Source organism: Geotrypetes seraphini, chromosome 18 (assembly GCF_902459505.1).
Source record: "Geotrypetes seraphini chromosome 18, aGeoSer1.1, whole genome shotgun sequence".
Taxonomy (NCBI): domain Eukaryota; kingdom Metazoa; phylum Chordata; class Amphibia; order Gymnophiona; family Dermophiidae; genus Geotrypetes; species Geotrypetes seraphini.
The window spans coordinates 15,279,649-15,293,055 of NC_047101.1; the positions used below are offsets into that span (position 1 = coordinate 15,279,649).

Below are 13,407 nucleotides of genomic sequence, written 5' to 3' on the forward strand. Positions count from 1 at the left end.
GCATGGTTGTAATAAAAACTTTTAAGCAGACATCATTTTAAATGAAGTACAGTAAAACCTTGGATTGCGAGTAACTTGGATGTGTGAGTGTTTTGCAAACCGAGCAAAATACGTACAGTATATGCGCATCACATCATCACAACTGAGCCGATGGTGGTTCTGACGCTGTGGGAGTGTAGTGACTGTTCTGTACAGTACAATGTTTTGTATTAAAATTTTTTGGGTTGTGGAACAAATCGTCTATTATTTCTTATGGGGAAATTGCTTTGATATATACAAGTATTTTGGATTACAAGCATGTTTAAGGAACTAATTATGATCGTAAACCAAGGTTTTACTGTAGTTCTCAGTTTAACAGTTAGATTGTTTATTTTCTCATTTTTTCTCTTTCCTTACTTTGCACTTCCTTACTACTCTCTAGGTACTTTAGTTAGATTGTGAGCCTTCGGGACAGTTAGGGAACTTCTAAGTACCTTTCTTACTTATAATTTTAATGTATATTTTCTGAAAACCGCTTAGAACCTAACGGATGTAGTGGTATATAAGAAATAAATTACATTACATTACATTTAACCTCCTGATGTAGCAGGTTAGCCCACGAAACAAGTGGCCCTTGTCGAGGAATGTGAACAAGAGGATTATGAGCAAGCAGAATTGAGAGTCATTGAGAGTCTGGTTGGCATGTGATGGGAGAGGAATGTGAACTGAAGATATCGGCATGTGGATTGGGAATCAAGACTAGTATTGCTGGGAACTCAGCAGATATTGTTTAAGCTCCTCCTGTATGTGATATAGATAAGTGACTGGTTTATTTATATTTTGATATGTTTTTAGAACTTTTTTTGTGATCATTTTTTAGTTTTTCCTGGTATTGGGAAGGGTTGGGTCTTTAACCAGTTTTTTGGGTGCAGACTCATCTCTCTGTTTTGTTTTTAAAACGCATTTTTTTCAGGTTTTTAAGCCAATGATAGTTTTCTGTGCTCCTTGAAAGCAAAGTTGTTGAGGCAGTTGTCGTCGTTGCCTTTGCTTGTTGAGCCTTTGAGGCTTGCTTGTAATTTGTTAAGAACCATTTTTCCTCTCCTAATGCAGGAAAACTTGAACATACTAGGGCGTTCAATAATTTATCTACATCAGTAGAAAAGTAAAGTTTTCAGAAAATCTTTATTTTTCAATATAGTCCCCTGATAGTATTGCAGGAAAAGTGGATGAAGTGTATGGAGCTAATCCCTTTGAAAAGAATTCCTCGGTTTGACTTCAAACTAGGACGTCACAGCTTCCTTGATGGCTTCATCATTTGAAAACTGTTGTCCAGTACTGTAGGGCGACATGTGCACCGGCACATTGTCATGAAGCAGCAGCATGTCTGCTGTGAATTTTCTTTGTCTCTTCTCCTTGATTGACTCTCACAAAACAATCATTGTGTTGGCGTAACTCTCCCCAATTATGGTTGTCTTGTGTGGCATGAACTCCATAAGCAAAAGTCTATCATCCCAGAAGACAGTTGCCATGCCTTTGCCTGCAAATTTTTCTGTCTTGAACTTTTTTGGGGTGGGGAATGATTTATGCTTCCACTGATTTGACTTCATTTTGGACTCAAGGTCTCTGTGATAGACCCAAGTCTCATCTTCAGTCACCAAATGATTAAAAAAAATTCACTTGGGTTTTTGCGGGGCATCTCCAAGTTCTCCTGACAGCACTGGAACCTCATGGCCTTCTGACATGGCATCAGCATTCTTGGAACTCATCTTGCAATAACCTTGGACATACCCAAATTTTCATAATTATTTTCCAAATTGTACCTGCCAAGATGCCCATTTCTTCAGTTAGTTGGGAAACCTTAATTCTTCTGACAAAATTAAAACCTAGACTTTCCTGCACAAGTTGCTTCCACAGGCCATCAAGCATGAGATTCATCTTCAATGGATTCTCTATCCTACTTAAAACAGCTTGCTCCAAAGTTTTACTTTGGAGGATGAAGGGGCAAACTCACCATAAACTGAAGTCATGTGTTCATGAATCTCCTTTGGCTTTTTCCCTTCTTTTGTGAGAATTTTTATCACTGAACAGTGCTCCAAATCTAGCAATTTCTTACTTGATTCGCACAAGGACTCTCCTGACATCCTGTCTCTTGGAATGTTAGATGAGCCACGACTGTGCAAGAGTAAGCTTGAGACATGTCACAACATGCACAGACTTGTTTCAACACACTTGCTGCTTTCTTGCATACTTGGATTTTTACTTTAGACATTATAAAAAAAAAACCAACCAGCCATATAATTTGTACAAGCCTGAAATATAAATGTAAAAAGATTTAAACAGACCCCAAAAGATTTAAAGCACAAAAAAGAGACATGCATACTAATGCATAATCAAGTATAATCAAAATGTTTGCCACTTCTCACATACAGTGGTACCTTGGATTACGAGCATAATCCGTTCCAGGAGCATGCTCGTAATCCAAAATGCTCGTTTATCAAAGCGAGTTTCCCCATATGAAATAATGGGAACTCGCTTTGATATGTTTCCCCCCCCCACGAGAACCAGCATTGCTCCCCCCGAAGGCCCCCACCGCGATCCAGCACCCCCCCGCCGTGATTGGGCACCCCCCCCCCCACTTCTTACCATCATCTGGGCACCAGCATGTCCTGTGCTTGGTGCCAGTGCCCAAAGATCGGCCTCCTCTTCTGCTGGGCCTTGAGCATCTGCGCATACTCAAGGCCTGTGAGTTCACGCAGATGCTCAAGACCCAGCAGAAGAGGAGGCCGATCTTCGGTGCTCAGATGACGGTAAGAAGCGTCGGGGGGGGGGGGGGGGAGGGGAGGGTGCCCAATCGCGTCGTGGGGGGGGGGGGGCGGCTGATCGCGTCGTGGGGGGGGATGCCGGTTTCTGAGGTGCCGATTTTGCAAATGTTTTGCTCGTCTTGCAAAACACTCGCAAACTGGTGCACTCGTAAACCGAGGTACTACTGTATTTGCAGAAAAGAACACACACATTTTGCAAATAAACTGTTAATTTGAAAAAAATTCTAGGTTATGCTCATCTGTACATACTTTAGCTCTGTGTTCCACATTTGCTTTTCTGTCCAAAAGAAGACTCACAACTTCTGCTCGACCCTGGAAACAAGCTAGAGTGAGGGCTGTATTACGATTGGTCTCAATCTGGGCATTGATGTCTGAACCCATATCAAGCAACAGTTTTACTGCCGGAACATGCCCATTCATAGCAGCCAACATTAAAGGAGATATTCCCAGTTTACTCCCAGTTCTAAACAAAAAAAATTGACAGACTTAATGCAAGTTCCAAGATTCCAATGTTACAGAGAATATATTCAGTCAACAATCAATATAGATCATGACACACTCTGTTATATTTAATTACACTTTTGAATTTACAGAAATTTTCATTCATATTATTTAATCTTTCCATAATCATTGTAGAATCATTTCATCAAACTTCTATAGCCTCAGCGGCTACACTCAAGTGTTCTTATTTTATTTGACACTAGTTTATCAGTAGCCAGCCTCCTCATCAGCCTATAGAACAATTTTCTTGACTTCAGTTATAATTTAAATAAATATATAAAAGTTAGATTTAGTGAAAAACTTATCTCATCTTTAAGATACACTGAATGGGGTAGGTGCCTCTCTTCCTCCTCAGTGTGCCGCGGCACACTTGGAATCTCAGGAGGCACACTAGTGTGCCTCGGCACACAGTTTGAGATACACTGATATAATGCATACCAGACATACGCAGTGATACACAAACATGCACAATTCTTCTACCTTACAAGCAATGATGTCAGAGGATGATCATTTGGTCCACAATGCCTAGTGGCTTTGCCCACACAGTTTAGCTAATGCTATCTCACAGCTTTCAGTCATAAAAGTCTACCACATAAAATGTTCTTGCCATCACCCCCTTGCTTTTACCCTCAACTTTGCTAAGGACATCTCTTAGTTGTTTAAAGTTGACTTAATTTTGTCCTAAAACTTGTTAAGGGTAGACAAGCCAACCTGCCACTCATGCTAGATGACCGGTTTACTCCCTTCGATTAAAATTAACAGCCTCTATTTGTGACCCTGGGCAAGTCACTCAGTCCTCCATAGCCTCAGGTACATTAGGTAGATTGTGAGCCCACCGGGACAGATAAGGAAAATACTTGAGTACCTGATTGTAAAACCGCTTAGATAATCTTGATAGGCGGTATATAAAAACCTAATGAAACTTGAAACTGCCATGTCTTACTGGGAGTTCAACACCTAGCACACTGATGCTTTGTTCAAGTTAACTGTGTAGCAGGAGTAGCCAATATAGGTTAGTGCAGCATGTTGAGAAACCAGCTTCTAATCCCACTGCAATTCCTTGTAATCTTGGGTAAATCACTACCTTCCTCTGACTCGGGTACTAACAGATTTGTCAGCCCTATGGGATAGGAAAATATCTACTCTACCTGAATATAATGCGCTTTAACTACTGAGAAAGGCATGAGCTAAACACCAATCACTTTGTAGCCTCTGCCCCATTTTAGTTCTTTACCTTTGCACATAAATTACTACACTTTTCACTTTAATACTTCCCTACCATTGGAGATGGAATGCAAATTGAAACTTTTATCGCCTGGCAATACCAGCCTGCACAAGTTGTAAAATTACAGCTATATAGTTAAATTAAACATTTGAGAACCTCATGAATGGATGGATATAATACATGTATTTCTTCAACATGCTTTCCATCTACTGCACAGCACAATGGCGGTTGTATCCTTATGCTACAGGTTTGTATTTCAATACAGCAGTTATATAAGACTGCAACATGTCAAGATTGTCATCCTTGGCAATGAGAATATAGTATTCAAGAGCTACTACAGAGCCACCAAGTACCTAGAAGAAAATTATTTCAATTTGCTTGCACCTACAGTAGATGGTTATTGAAAAAAATCTTAATGTTACTATACCTTGAGTTAATTTCTGCACCAGCATTTAGGAGAATCTTAATGATGTTGACATAACCCCCAGAAGCAGCAAGGCTTAGTGGTGTATAGTCGGATACGTTTCTATGCTCTTTGTTGGCACCTCGCGCCAGCAGCAAATCAACCACCTGAACCGAAACACAATTAAATTTTCTCCAATAATCTTAAACACTACTAGGCAAAAGGCAGAACTATGAGCTGTTTTGTCATCAATTATTTCATTAATTAACAAAATCAGCATCAACAGTTAGTTACAGGTTGTTCTAAAATGAGACTAAGGATATTCCCTTATAGCTTGAGACCTTCTACCAGTTGACTTCAAGCACAGCTGATCATTGATATTTGGCTAATTACGATCTCCTGCATGGTTGAAAAGTACTTCACTAGCAATATGGTCTGAAAAAACTCAAAAGAAAATTGATTCACCACAGTTGCTGCTATTGCTCAGCAGCAAAGAATGTAGCAGCTGACATGTCAATCACATTTTGATTATGGGAGGGATAGTGCACAATGTATGATAATTGCTGGAAAGAAAGTTCCTTTCCCCCCTTCAATCTCAGTCTGCTTTGAGGAACTTAATTACAAAAGGCAGCACTGGGATTGAATTTTAGCTTGAATGCATCAAATTTGACACCTATAAATGATCATGTATCCATTCCTTAATGCTTTGTAAAGTACATTTTTTTTCTAGCATGCTACCAATCTTCTAGACGATTTCAAGAGCAGGCTTATAGGATCCACTACATATTTCTAAAATTAATGGCTACAAACTGATTATTGTACAGAGAATCAGCAACTGATTAGGTTTCTAGAAACTTGGATTCTTTGTAAATAAAATTTAAGAATGATGTTCCTTCTTGGACAAAGGATTAGAATACAAAATCAATTATCCATCTTGACTAAGGTTAAAAGCAGAATTAATTTTTGAAATTAAAGAATGCCAACAATTTTGTTGTATGTATGTATCAAGTTATTTGTTCTCCGACTCTTCTGGTTGAACTTAGCATTCAAGAAAACTTTGAAAGGCGTTAATTTCCAGTAACAGACAAGTATCTGGCAGGATCCCCAAAAGTAGCAAGAATTCTATGCTGTTTCTCCCTAGGGAAAGGCAACAAATTCCCCAAAGTTTCTCTTTTATGGACTTCTCTGGGAACTTCTCCTACATTATCTGCTTTTACCGTATCCTCTATTAGTGAATTCCAAAGACTTAATAATGTGTTAAATGAAAAAAATGTTTTAAATATACAATTTGGTACTTTTTATGGCATACTACCCCTCCCAGTCTCTGTACTTTTTGATCATGTAAACCACCAATTCCTGTTTACCTGTTTCATTCATGATTTCAGAAACCATCAATCTCTCCTCAGCTGTCTCTTCCAAACAAGTAGAGCTTAATGTTCAAAAAGGTGACGAGACAATCACGTGCGGACATTGCTAGGCAATCACGCGCAAGATGTCAGCGCGCTGGATTAACACACAATTTTAATATGCTCCGAGGGGTGTGGGGGGAACCCCTTCCACTTTATTAGAATGGTTGGCGCTCCCGTTGGGAGGGGGAACTCCCCATTACAGAGGAAACCAATTTTTCCCTTAAGAAGAGGGAAAAAGGCTGTTTCCTCTATAATGGGGGGTTCTCCCCAACACTCCTCAATGGGAGCGCCAACTGTTCTAAGTAAAGTGTGTAGGGGGGGGGGTTCCACCACACACACACCCTTGGAGCGCTTTAAAATTGTGTTTTAATCTAGCACGTTGACGACCTGAGTGCGATTGTCTGACCAGCAATATCTTCTCATGATTGTCTCACACGGTTTAGTGTATGTACCTTCAAAAAGATGATACATCAGCACACATTAGAAACACGCACTCAGGAACAATACAGAAAGCCATATGGTAGAGCCTTGCGCAGATAGCTGAATGAGTGGTTTCTATCGTAAAATTAGAACTTCACGATGCAGTAAATTTAAGATGCTAATTTCAAGCACACAGAACTTGTGCGCTAATTGGGGGAACTCTACAAGACACACCCAAAAGTTCTGCAAGGAGAGCGGTAGATTGTGTGCATGTTCAAACAAATCAAAAAGTGCCACACACATCTGCACCTGTTCAGCATGAATATTAACTTCATAAATTTGTGAATGTGTGCAGGTACTCGAGGTTTGAAAATGTTCTGGGACCCCAGAAGTATTTTGTAGTGTTGGTGCTTTATTATTTATAGCAGCTTTGTTATATGAGTGGTATTATTTGTACTTTAGAATTTGCACCTTTGCACCTTAGCTTTTGCACTTTAGCAGTTGCACTTTATCTTATTTGATTTTTCATTTTGTAGGCATATTCATTTGATGTCTTAAGTCATTTATTTAGATTTTGCTGCTGTTAAGAGATAGGAACTTTTGCACTGGCACTTTTCATAAGTATCTAATCCTTTTATAGTATTTAACTTATTCATCTCAGGGTCTTTGCACATTTCTCTCATACATTGTGTCTTTTTATATACTTTTAATATAACTGATATCTATTTAGTAAGAATTCTTTATTAGGCATTAAGCACTTTATTAGATGCCATGCACTAATTTATTAATGTCAATGTATGTATTTATTAAAATTCAGAATTATGCATGTGTGGATCATCAACTGCAATTCACACACTTCACTTATTTCTTATTATTCATTGTCTTGGTTTAGTCTTTCAAGGGTTATTTGTTTGTGATGTCTTTATTCCCCCTTTCTCCTGAGTGTTAAGCCTGCATTTTTTCATTTGGAAGTATAATTATTTTGTTCACGGGGGATGATTATGGACTACATGATGTATGAGGCAACTCTCATCTAGACGTATGTCTGGTGCTAGTCACCTTTGAGATTTGCCCTGAGCCAGAGGTTCCCACGATTTATGGCGGGCTCATACTGATGTCCTTTATTCTAACCCCAGTGTTCTTCCAGGGAAATAATTATATTGTCAGACTTTCCGTCTCAGGTTTAAGGAGGTTTAGCCAATTTTTCAGTAGTATCTTGATTAGGTTTATATTGGCTATATAAGTTAGGAGGGTTATCTTTCTTTACTCTTTTGTTCAGACATGTGTATATGGAGCCCTTAACTGCCATCTGAGTTTTAAAATTGCAGGGGTGTGTTTTGGTCACTAAAACCCCCACAACTTAATTAATCCCCAAAAACTGGTACTAAATTGCCTCAACACTACTATGCTGCCCCAATCTCATAAACTGTGCATGTTAAAAGCCATCATTTCCACGTGTCCAATAAAGCAATGTTACTTACCGTAACAGTTGTTATCCAGGGACAGCAGGCAGCTATTCTCACTAGTGGGTGATGTCATCCGACAGAGCCCCGATACGGACATCTTGCAAGCATGTCTTGCTTGAAGAAACTCAGAAGTTTCAAGATGCCCGCACCGCGCATGCGCCAGTGCCTTCCTGCCCGATGGTCCGGGCGCGTCTCCTCAGTTCAGGTAGCTAGCAGAGAAGCCAACCCAGGGGAGGTGGGTGGGACGTGAGAATAGCTGCCTGCTGTCCCTGGATAACAACTGTTACGGTAAGTAACATTGCTTTATCCCAGGACAAGCAGGCAGGTATTCTCATTAGTGGGTGACCTCCAAGCTAACCTCAATGGGATGGAGGGAGAGTTGGCAACTTAGGAGAACAAATTTTGTAACACAGTTTGGCCAAACTGCCCATCCCGTCTGGAGAAAGTATCCAGACAATAATGAGAGGTGAACGTATGAACCGAGGACCAAGTGGCAGCCCTACAAATCTCCTCAATCGGTGTCAATCTGAGGAAGGCTACAGAGGCTGCCATTGCTCTGACCCTATGTGCTGTGACCTTACAGGGAAGGGGTAATCCAGCCTGGGCATAGCAGAAAGAGATACAAGCCGCCATCCAGTTGGAGATGGTGCGCTTTGATACAGGTCGTCCCAACTTGTTTGGATCAAAGGAGACGAAAAGTTGAGGAGCAGTTCTGTGTGGTTTGGTGCGATCCAAGTAGAAAGCCAAAGCACGTTTACAGTCCAGAGTGTGAAGAGCTGATTCTCCAGGATGAGAATGAGGCTTTGGAAAGAACACTGGAAGCACAATGGATTGGTTGAGGTGAAATTCAGAGACAACTTTAGGCAGGAATTTCGGGTGAGTGCGGAGGACCACCTTGTCATGATGGAATACTGTGAAAGGTTGGTCCGCCACCAAGGCCTGAAGCTCACTGACCCTGCGAGCAGATGTGAGGGCCACCAGAAAAACCACTTTCCAAGTGAGAAACTTTAGTGGAGCCTTGCTCAGAGGCTCAAAAGGAGGTTTCATAAGCTGAGAAAGGACAACATTTAGATCCCAAACCACTGGAGGCGGTTTGAGAGGAGGATTGACATGAAAAAGTCCTTTCATAAATCTGGAAACAACAGGATGAGAAGAGAGAGGTTTCCCTTGTAGAGGCTGATGGAAAGCCGCAATAGCACTCAGGTGGACTCGTATAGATGTCGACTTGAGACCAGACTGAGACAGATGTAAAAGATAGTCCAAAACAGAGGATAGGGAGGCTCGCTGAGGCTCCTTAGAATTGGAAATACACCATGAAGAAAATCTAGTCCATTTTTGAGAGTAGCATTGATGAGTAGCAGGCTTCCTGGAAGCCTCCAAGACATCCCTCACCGCCTGGGAAAACTGGTGCGGAGTTACGTTGAGAGGAACCAAGCTGTCAGGTGGAGAGACTGCAGGTTGGGATGAAGCAGAGACCCCTGATGCTGAGTAAGCAGTGAAGGAAACACTGGAAGTAGGTACGGTTCCCTGCTGCTGAGTTGAAGTAGAAGGGAGAACCAAGGTTGCCTGGGCCACCGAGGAGCTATCAGAATCATGGTGGCATGTTCAGATTTCAGTTTGACTAGAGTCTTTGGAATGAGAGGGAATGGCGGAAACGCATACAGAAAGCGATTCCCCCAATCCAGCAGAAAAGCATCTGCCTCGAGGCGATGAGGAGCGTAGATCCTGGAGCAAAACTGAGGCAGCTTGAAATTGTGGGGAGCCGCAAAGAGGTCTATCTGAGGCGTTCCCCACTGAGCAAAGATCTGATGAAGGGGCTTGGAGTGGAGTGTCCATTCGTGAGGCTGGGGAAGACGACTCAGTTTGTCCGCCAAGACATTGTCCCTCCCCTGAATGTAGACAGCTTTGAGGAAGGTGTTGTGGCGAACCGCCCAATCCCAGACTCTGAGAGCTTCCTGGCAGAGGGAGGCCGAGCCCGTGCCCCCCTGCTTGTTGACATAATACATGGCGACCTGATTGTCGGTGCGAATGAGGACCACCATGTCGTGAAGCAGATGTTGAAAAGCTTGAAGAGCATTGAAGATGGCTCTGAGCTCCAGAAGATTGATTTGATGGAGTCGGTCCGCACAGGTCCAGAATCCCTGAGTGCGAAGCCCATCCAGATGCGCTCCCCAGGCATAGGTCAAGGAATCGGTTGTGAGAACCTTCTGGTGGGGAGGAGAATGAAACAGCAAACCTCTGGATAGATTCGAAGAGGTCATCCACCAGAGCAGAGACTACCGAAGAGCAGGAGTGACTGTGATGTGTCGAGTCAACGGATCCGACACCTGAGTCCACTGAGATGCCAGGGTCCACTGAGTAATTCTGAGGTGGAGTCTGGCAAACGGCGTCACATGAACTGTAGAGGCCATGTGGCCCAGGAGGACCATCATGTGTCTCGCTGAGATGGTCTGGCGAGAAGACACAGACTGGCAGAGATGAAGAAGAGCATCCATGCGCTGAGAAGGAAGGAATGCTCTGAGACGTACGGTATCTAGGACAGCCCCGATGAAGGGAAGAGACTGGGTCGGCTGTAGATGAGACTTGGGAAAGTTGATCTCGAATCCCAAACTCTGCAGGAACAGAATCGTTGACAGGGTCGCTGAGAGGACCCCTGAAGCCGAGGGAGCCTTGATCAGCCAGTCGTCGAGGTAGGGGAATACCTGAAGACCTTGGTTCCGGAGGGCTGCGGCCACCACCACCAGACATTTGGTGAAGACTCTGGGGGACGAAGACAGGCCGAATGGAAGCACTCGATACTGCAGATGGAGATGTCCCACCCGAAATCTGAGGAATTTGCGAGAGGCCGGATGAATGGGAATATGAGTGTAGGCCTCCTTGAGATCCAGAGAGCATAACCAGTCGTTCTGCTCGAGGAGGGGGTAGAGAGAAGCAAGTGTCAGCATGCGAAACCTCTCTTTGACTAGGAATTTGTTGAGGACCCTGAGGTCCAAAATGGGTCGCAGGTCGCCCGTCTTCTTCGGAACAAGGAAGTACCGGGAGTAAAACCCCTGGTTCAGTTGGCCCGACGGAACCGGCTCCACGGCACGAAGCCGGAGCAAAGCCTGAGCTTCCTGAAGAAGAAGGGCGGTCTGAGTCAAGTTGGAAGGATACTCTCTTGGAGGGTGGTCCGGAGGGACCCGATGGAAATGAAGAGAGTATCCTTCCTTGATGATAGTAAGGACCCAGAGGTCGGTTGTTATGGCCTCCCAGCGATGATAAAAAAGATGGAGGCGCCCTCCGATGGGAAAAACGGGGAGGCAGAACGAGGTTGGTTATGCCCTCGACGAGACAGTCAAAAAGGCTGAGTGGTCTTAGGGACAGCAGGCGACTGAGACTTAGGCTGACCCTTCTGGGGAGGCTGACGCTTCGCCGGTTGCCTCGCAGGTGGAGTTTGCCTCGGCTGATAACGCCTCTGATAAATCAACGGCGGACGAGAAGGTCGAGACTGCTGAGGCTTAGGCTTCGACCGAAGGATAGATTGGAAGGACTTTTCGTGGTCAGACAACTTCTTCATGACAGTCTCGATGGATTCGTCAAAAAGATCCGCCCCAGCACACGGGACGTTCGCCAGGCGGTCCTGAAGATTCGGGTCCATATCAATGGTCCGCAACCAGGCCAACCGGCGCATCGCCACCGAGCAGGCTGCCGCTCGGGCTGAGAGCTCGAACGCATCATAGGCAGATTGCATTAACTGAAGCCGAAGTTGGGACAGCGAAGCAACCACTTCCTCAAACTCAAACCTAGCCTGGGACTCGATGTATGGTGTGAACTTCCGAAGCACAGGTAGAAAAAATTCCAAGTAGGCTGCAAAGTGGAAATTGTAATTCAGGACTCGAGACGCCATCATCGAATTCTGATAGATGCGTCGACCAAACTTATCCATGGTTCTGCCCTCGCGGCCCGGAGGCACTGAAGCATAGACCTGGCCAGGATGAGACCGCTTGAGCGAGGATTCGACCAGGAGGGACTGGTGAGAAAGCGGAGGACCCTCGAAGCCTTTATGATGCACCGTGCGGTACCGCGCATCCAATTTGCCAGGGACCACAGGGATAGAGTAAGGAGACTCTAAGCATCGCATGAAGGTCTGATCGAGGAGCTTGTGCAGGGGAAGCCGCAAGGACTCTGCCGGAGGACGAGGCAAGTGCATGGTATCGAGGTACTCCTTGGAATATCGAGACCCAGCATCGAGAGTAATGTCCATGTCATCTGCCATCTGCCTGAGGAACGATGAAAAGGACAGTTGGTCCGCCGTCGCCGGTCTGCGAGACGGACTAGAAGAAGAAGAGGCTTCAGACTCCAGAGAGGCCTGCGAGCAACAGGACGAGTAGAAAACCTCGGGGTCCTCGAACTCCGGGCCCGGAGGAGGAGACCCAGTCGAAGCAGCATACCCCAACCGAGGCAATTTCTTCTGAGGCGAGACAGTCGAGTGCCGAGAGGAATGCTTCGAAGAATGTCTGGATCGATGCCCCTCTCGATGCCTGGAAGGGGATCGAGCCCGTCTGTGAGAAACTGGGTCAGACGCCTCCAAGGAGCAGATCAGACTCGATGCCGTCGATCGCAGAGGCGGAAGAGTCGGCGCCTCCCCTGACGCCGCCCAGGCTTGATAGGGGGTTCGGAAGAACTCGTCCTGCTTCCTGCTATGCCCAGGACTGGGTGGCCCCGAAGGTGGACGCCACACTGAGTCATGGGGCGGAGTAATCAGTTCCAAGGGAGGCAGGTCACTAAATGAGGCTTTCCTCGAGGGGATGGGCTCCAAGGGAGGCATATCACTAAGGGAGGCCCTCCTCGAAGACCCGGACACCGCTCGCCCGCTCCTCCTCGCCGAGCAACGAGGTCGTGCGGCGAGGAGGATGGAGCGGTCCGCCCCTCGAAGCCGAAGCTGGGAGGTCACCCTGGATGGTGGCAATCAGTCGAGGCCCCATGGTCTGCATGAGCTCCACGAACTGAGCCTCCAGAAGGGACCGCAATGATGCCGATATGGAGGGATCCGCACCAAAAGGGGGCCCTTCCGCACGGTCTCCGCGCTCCTTCAGTGCTGCGTGCTTCTGCTTGCCAGTCTTCGGCACCTTGAGCACCACCGGTGGAACTGTAGGGGTCGATACCTGCTCCGAGGAGATGGAGGAAGGCACCGGCGCCGAAG

General features: G+C 45.0%; 1 protein-coding gene across 1 annotated transcript in view; it reads right to left on the reverse strand.

Moving 5' to 3' along the window:
* LOC117351828 (ankyrin repeat and KH domain-containing protein 1-like) overlaps positions 1-13,407 on the reverse strand; it is a 167,376-nt gene that overhangs the window by 57,499 nt on the left and 96,470 nt on the right. Inside the window, 2 exon segments of the mRNA XM_033927673.1 lie at positions 3,051-3,264; positions 4,955-5,097. Of these exon segments, the coding sequence (XP_033783564.1) occupies positions 3,051-3,264; positions 4,955-5,097 (357 nt within the window).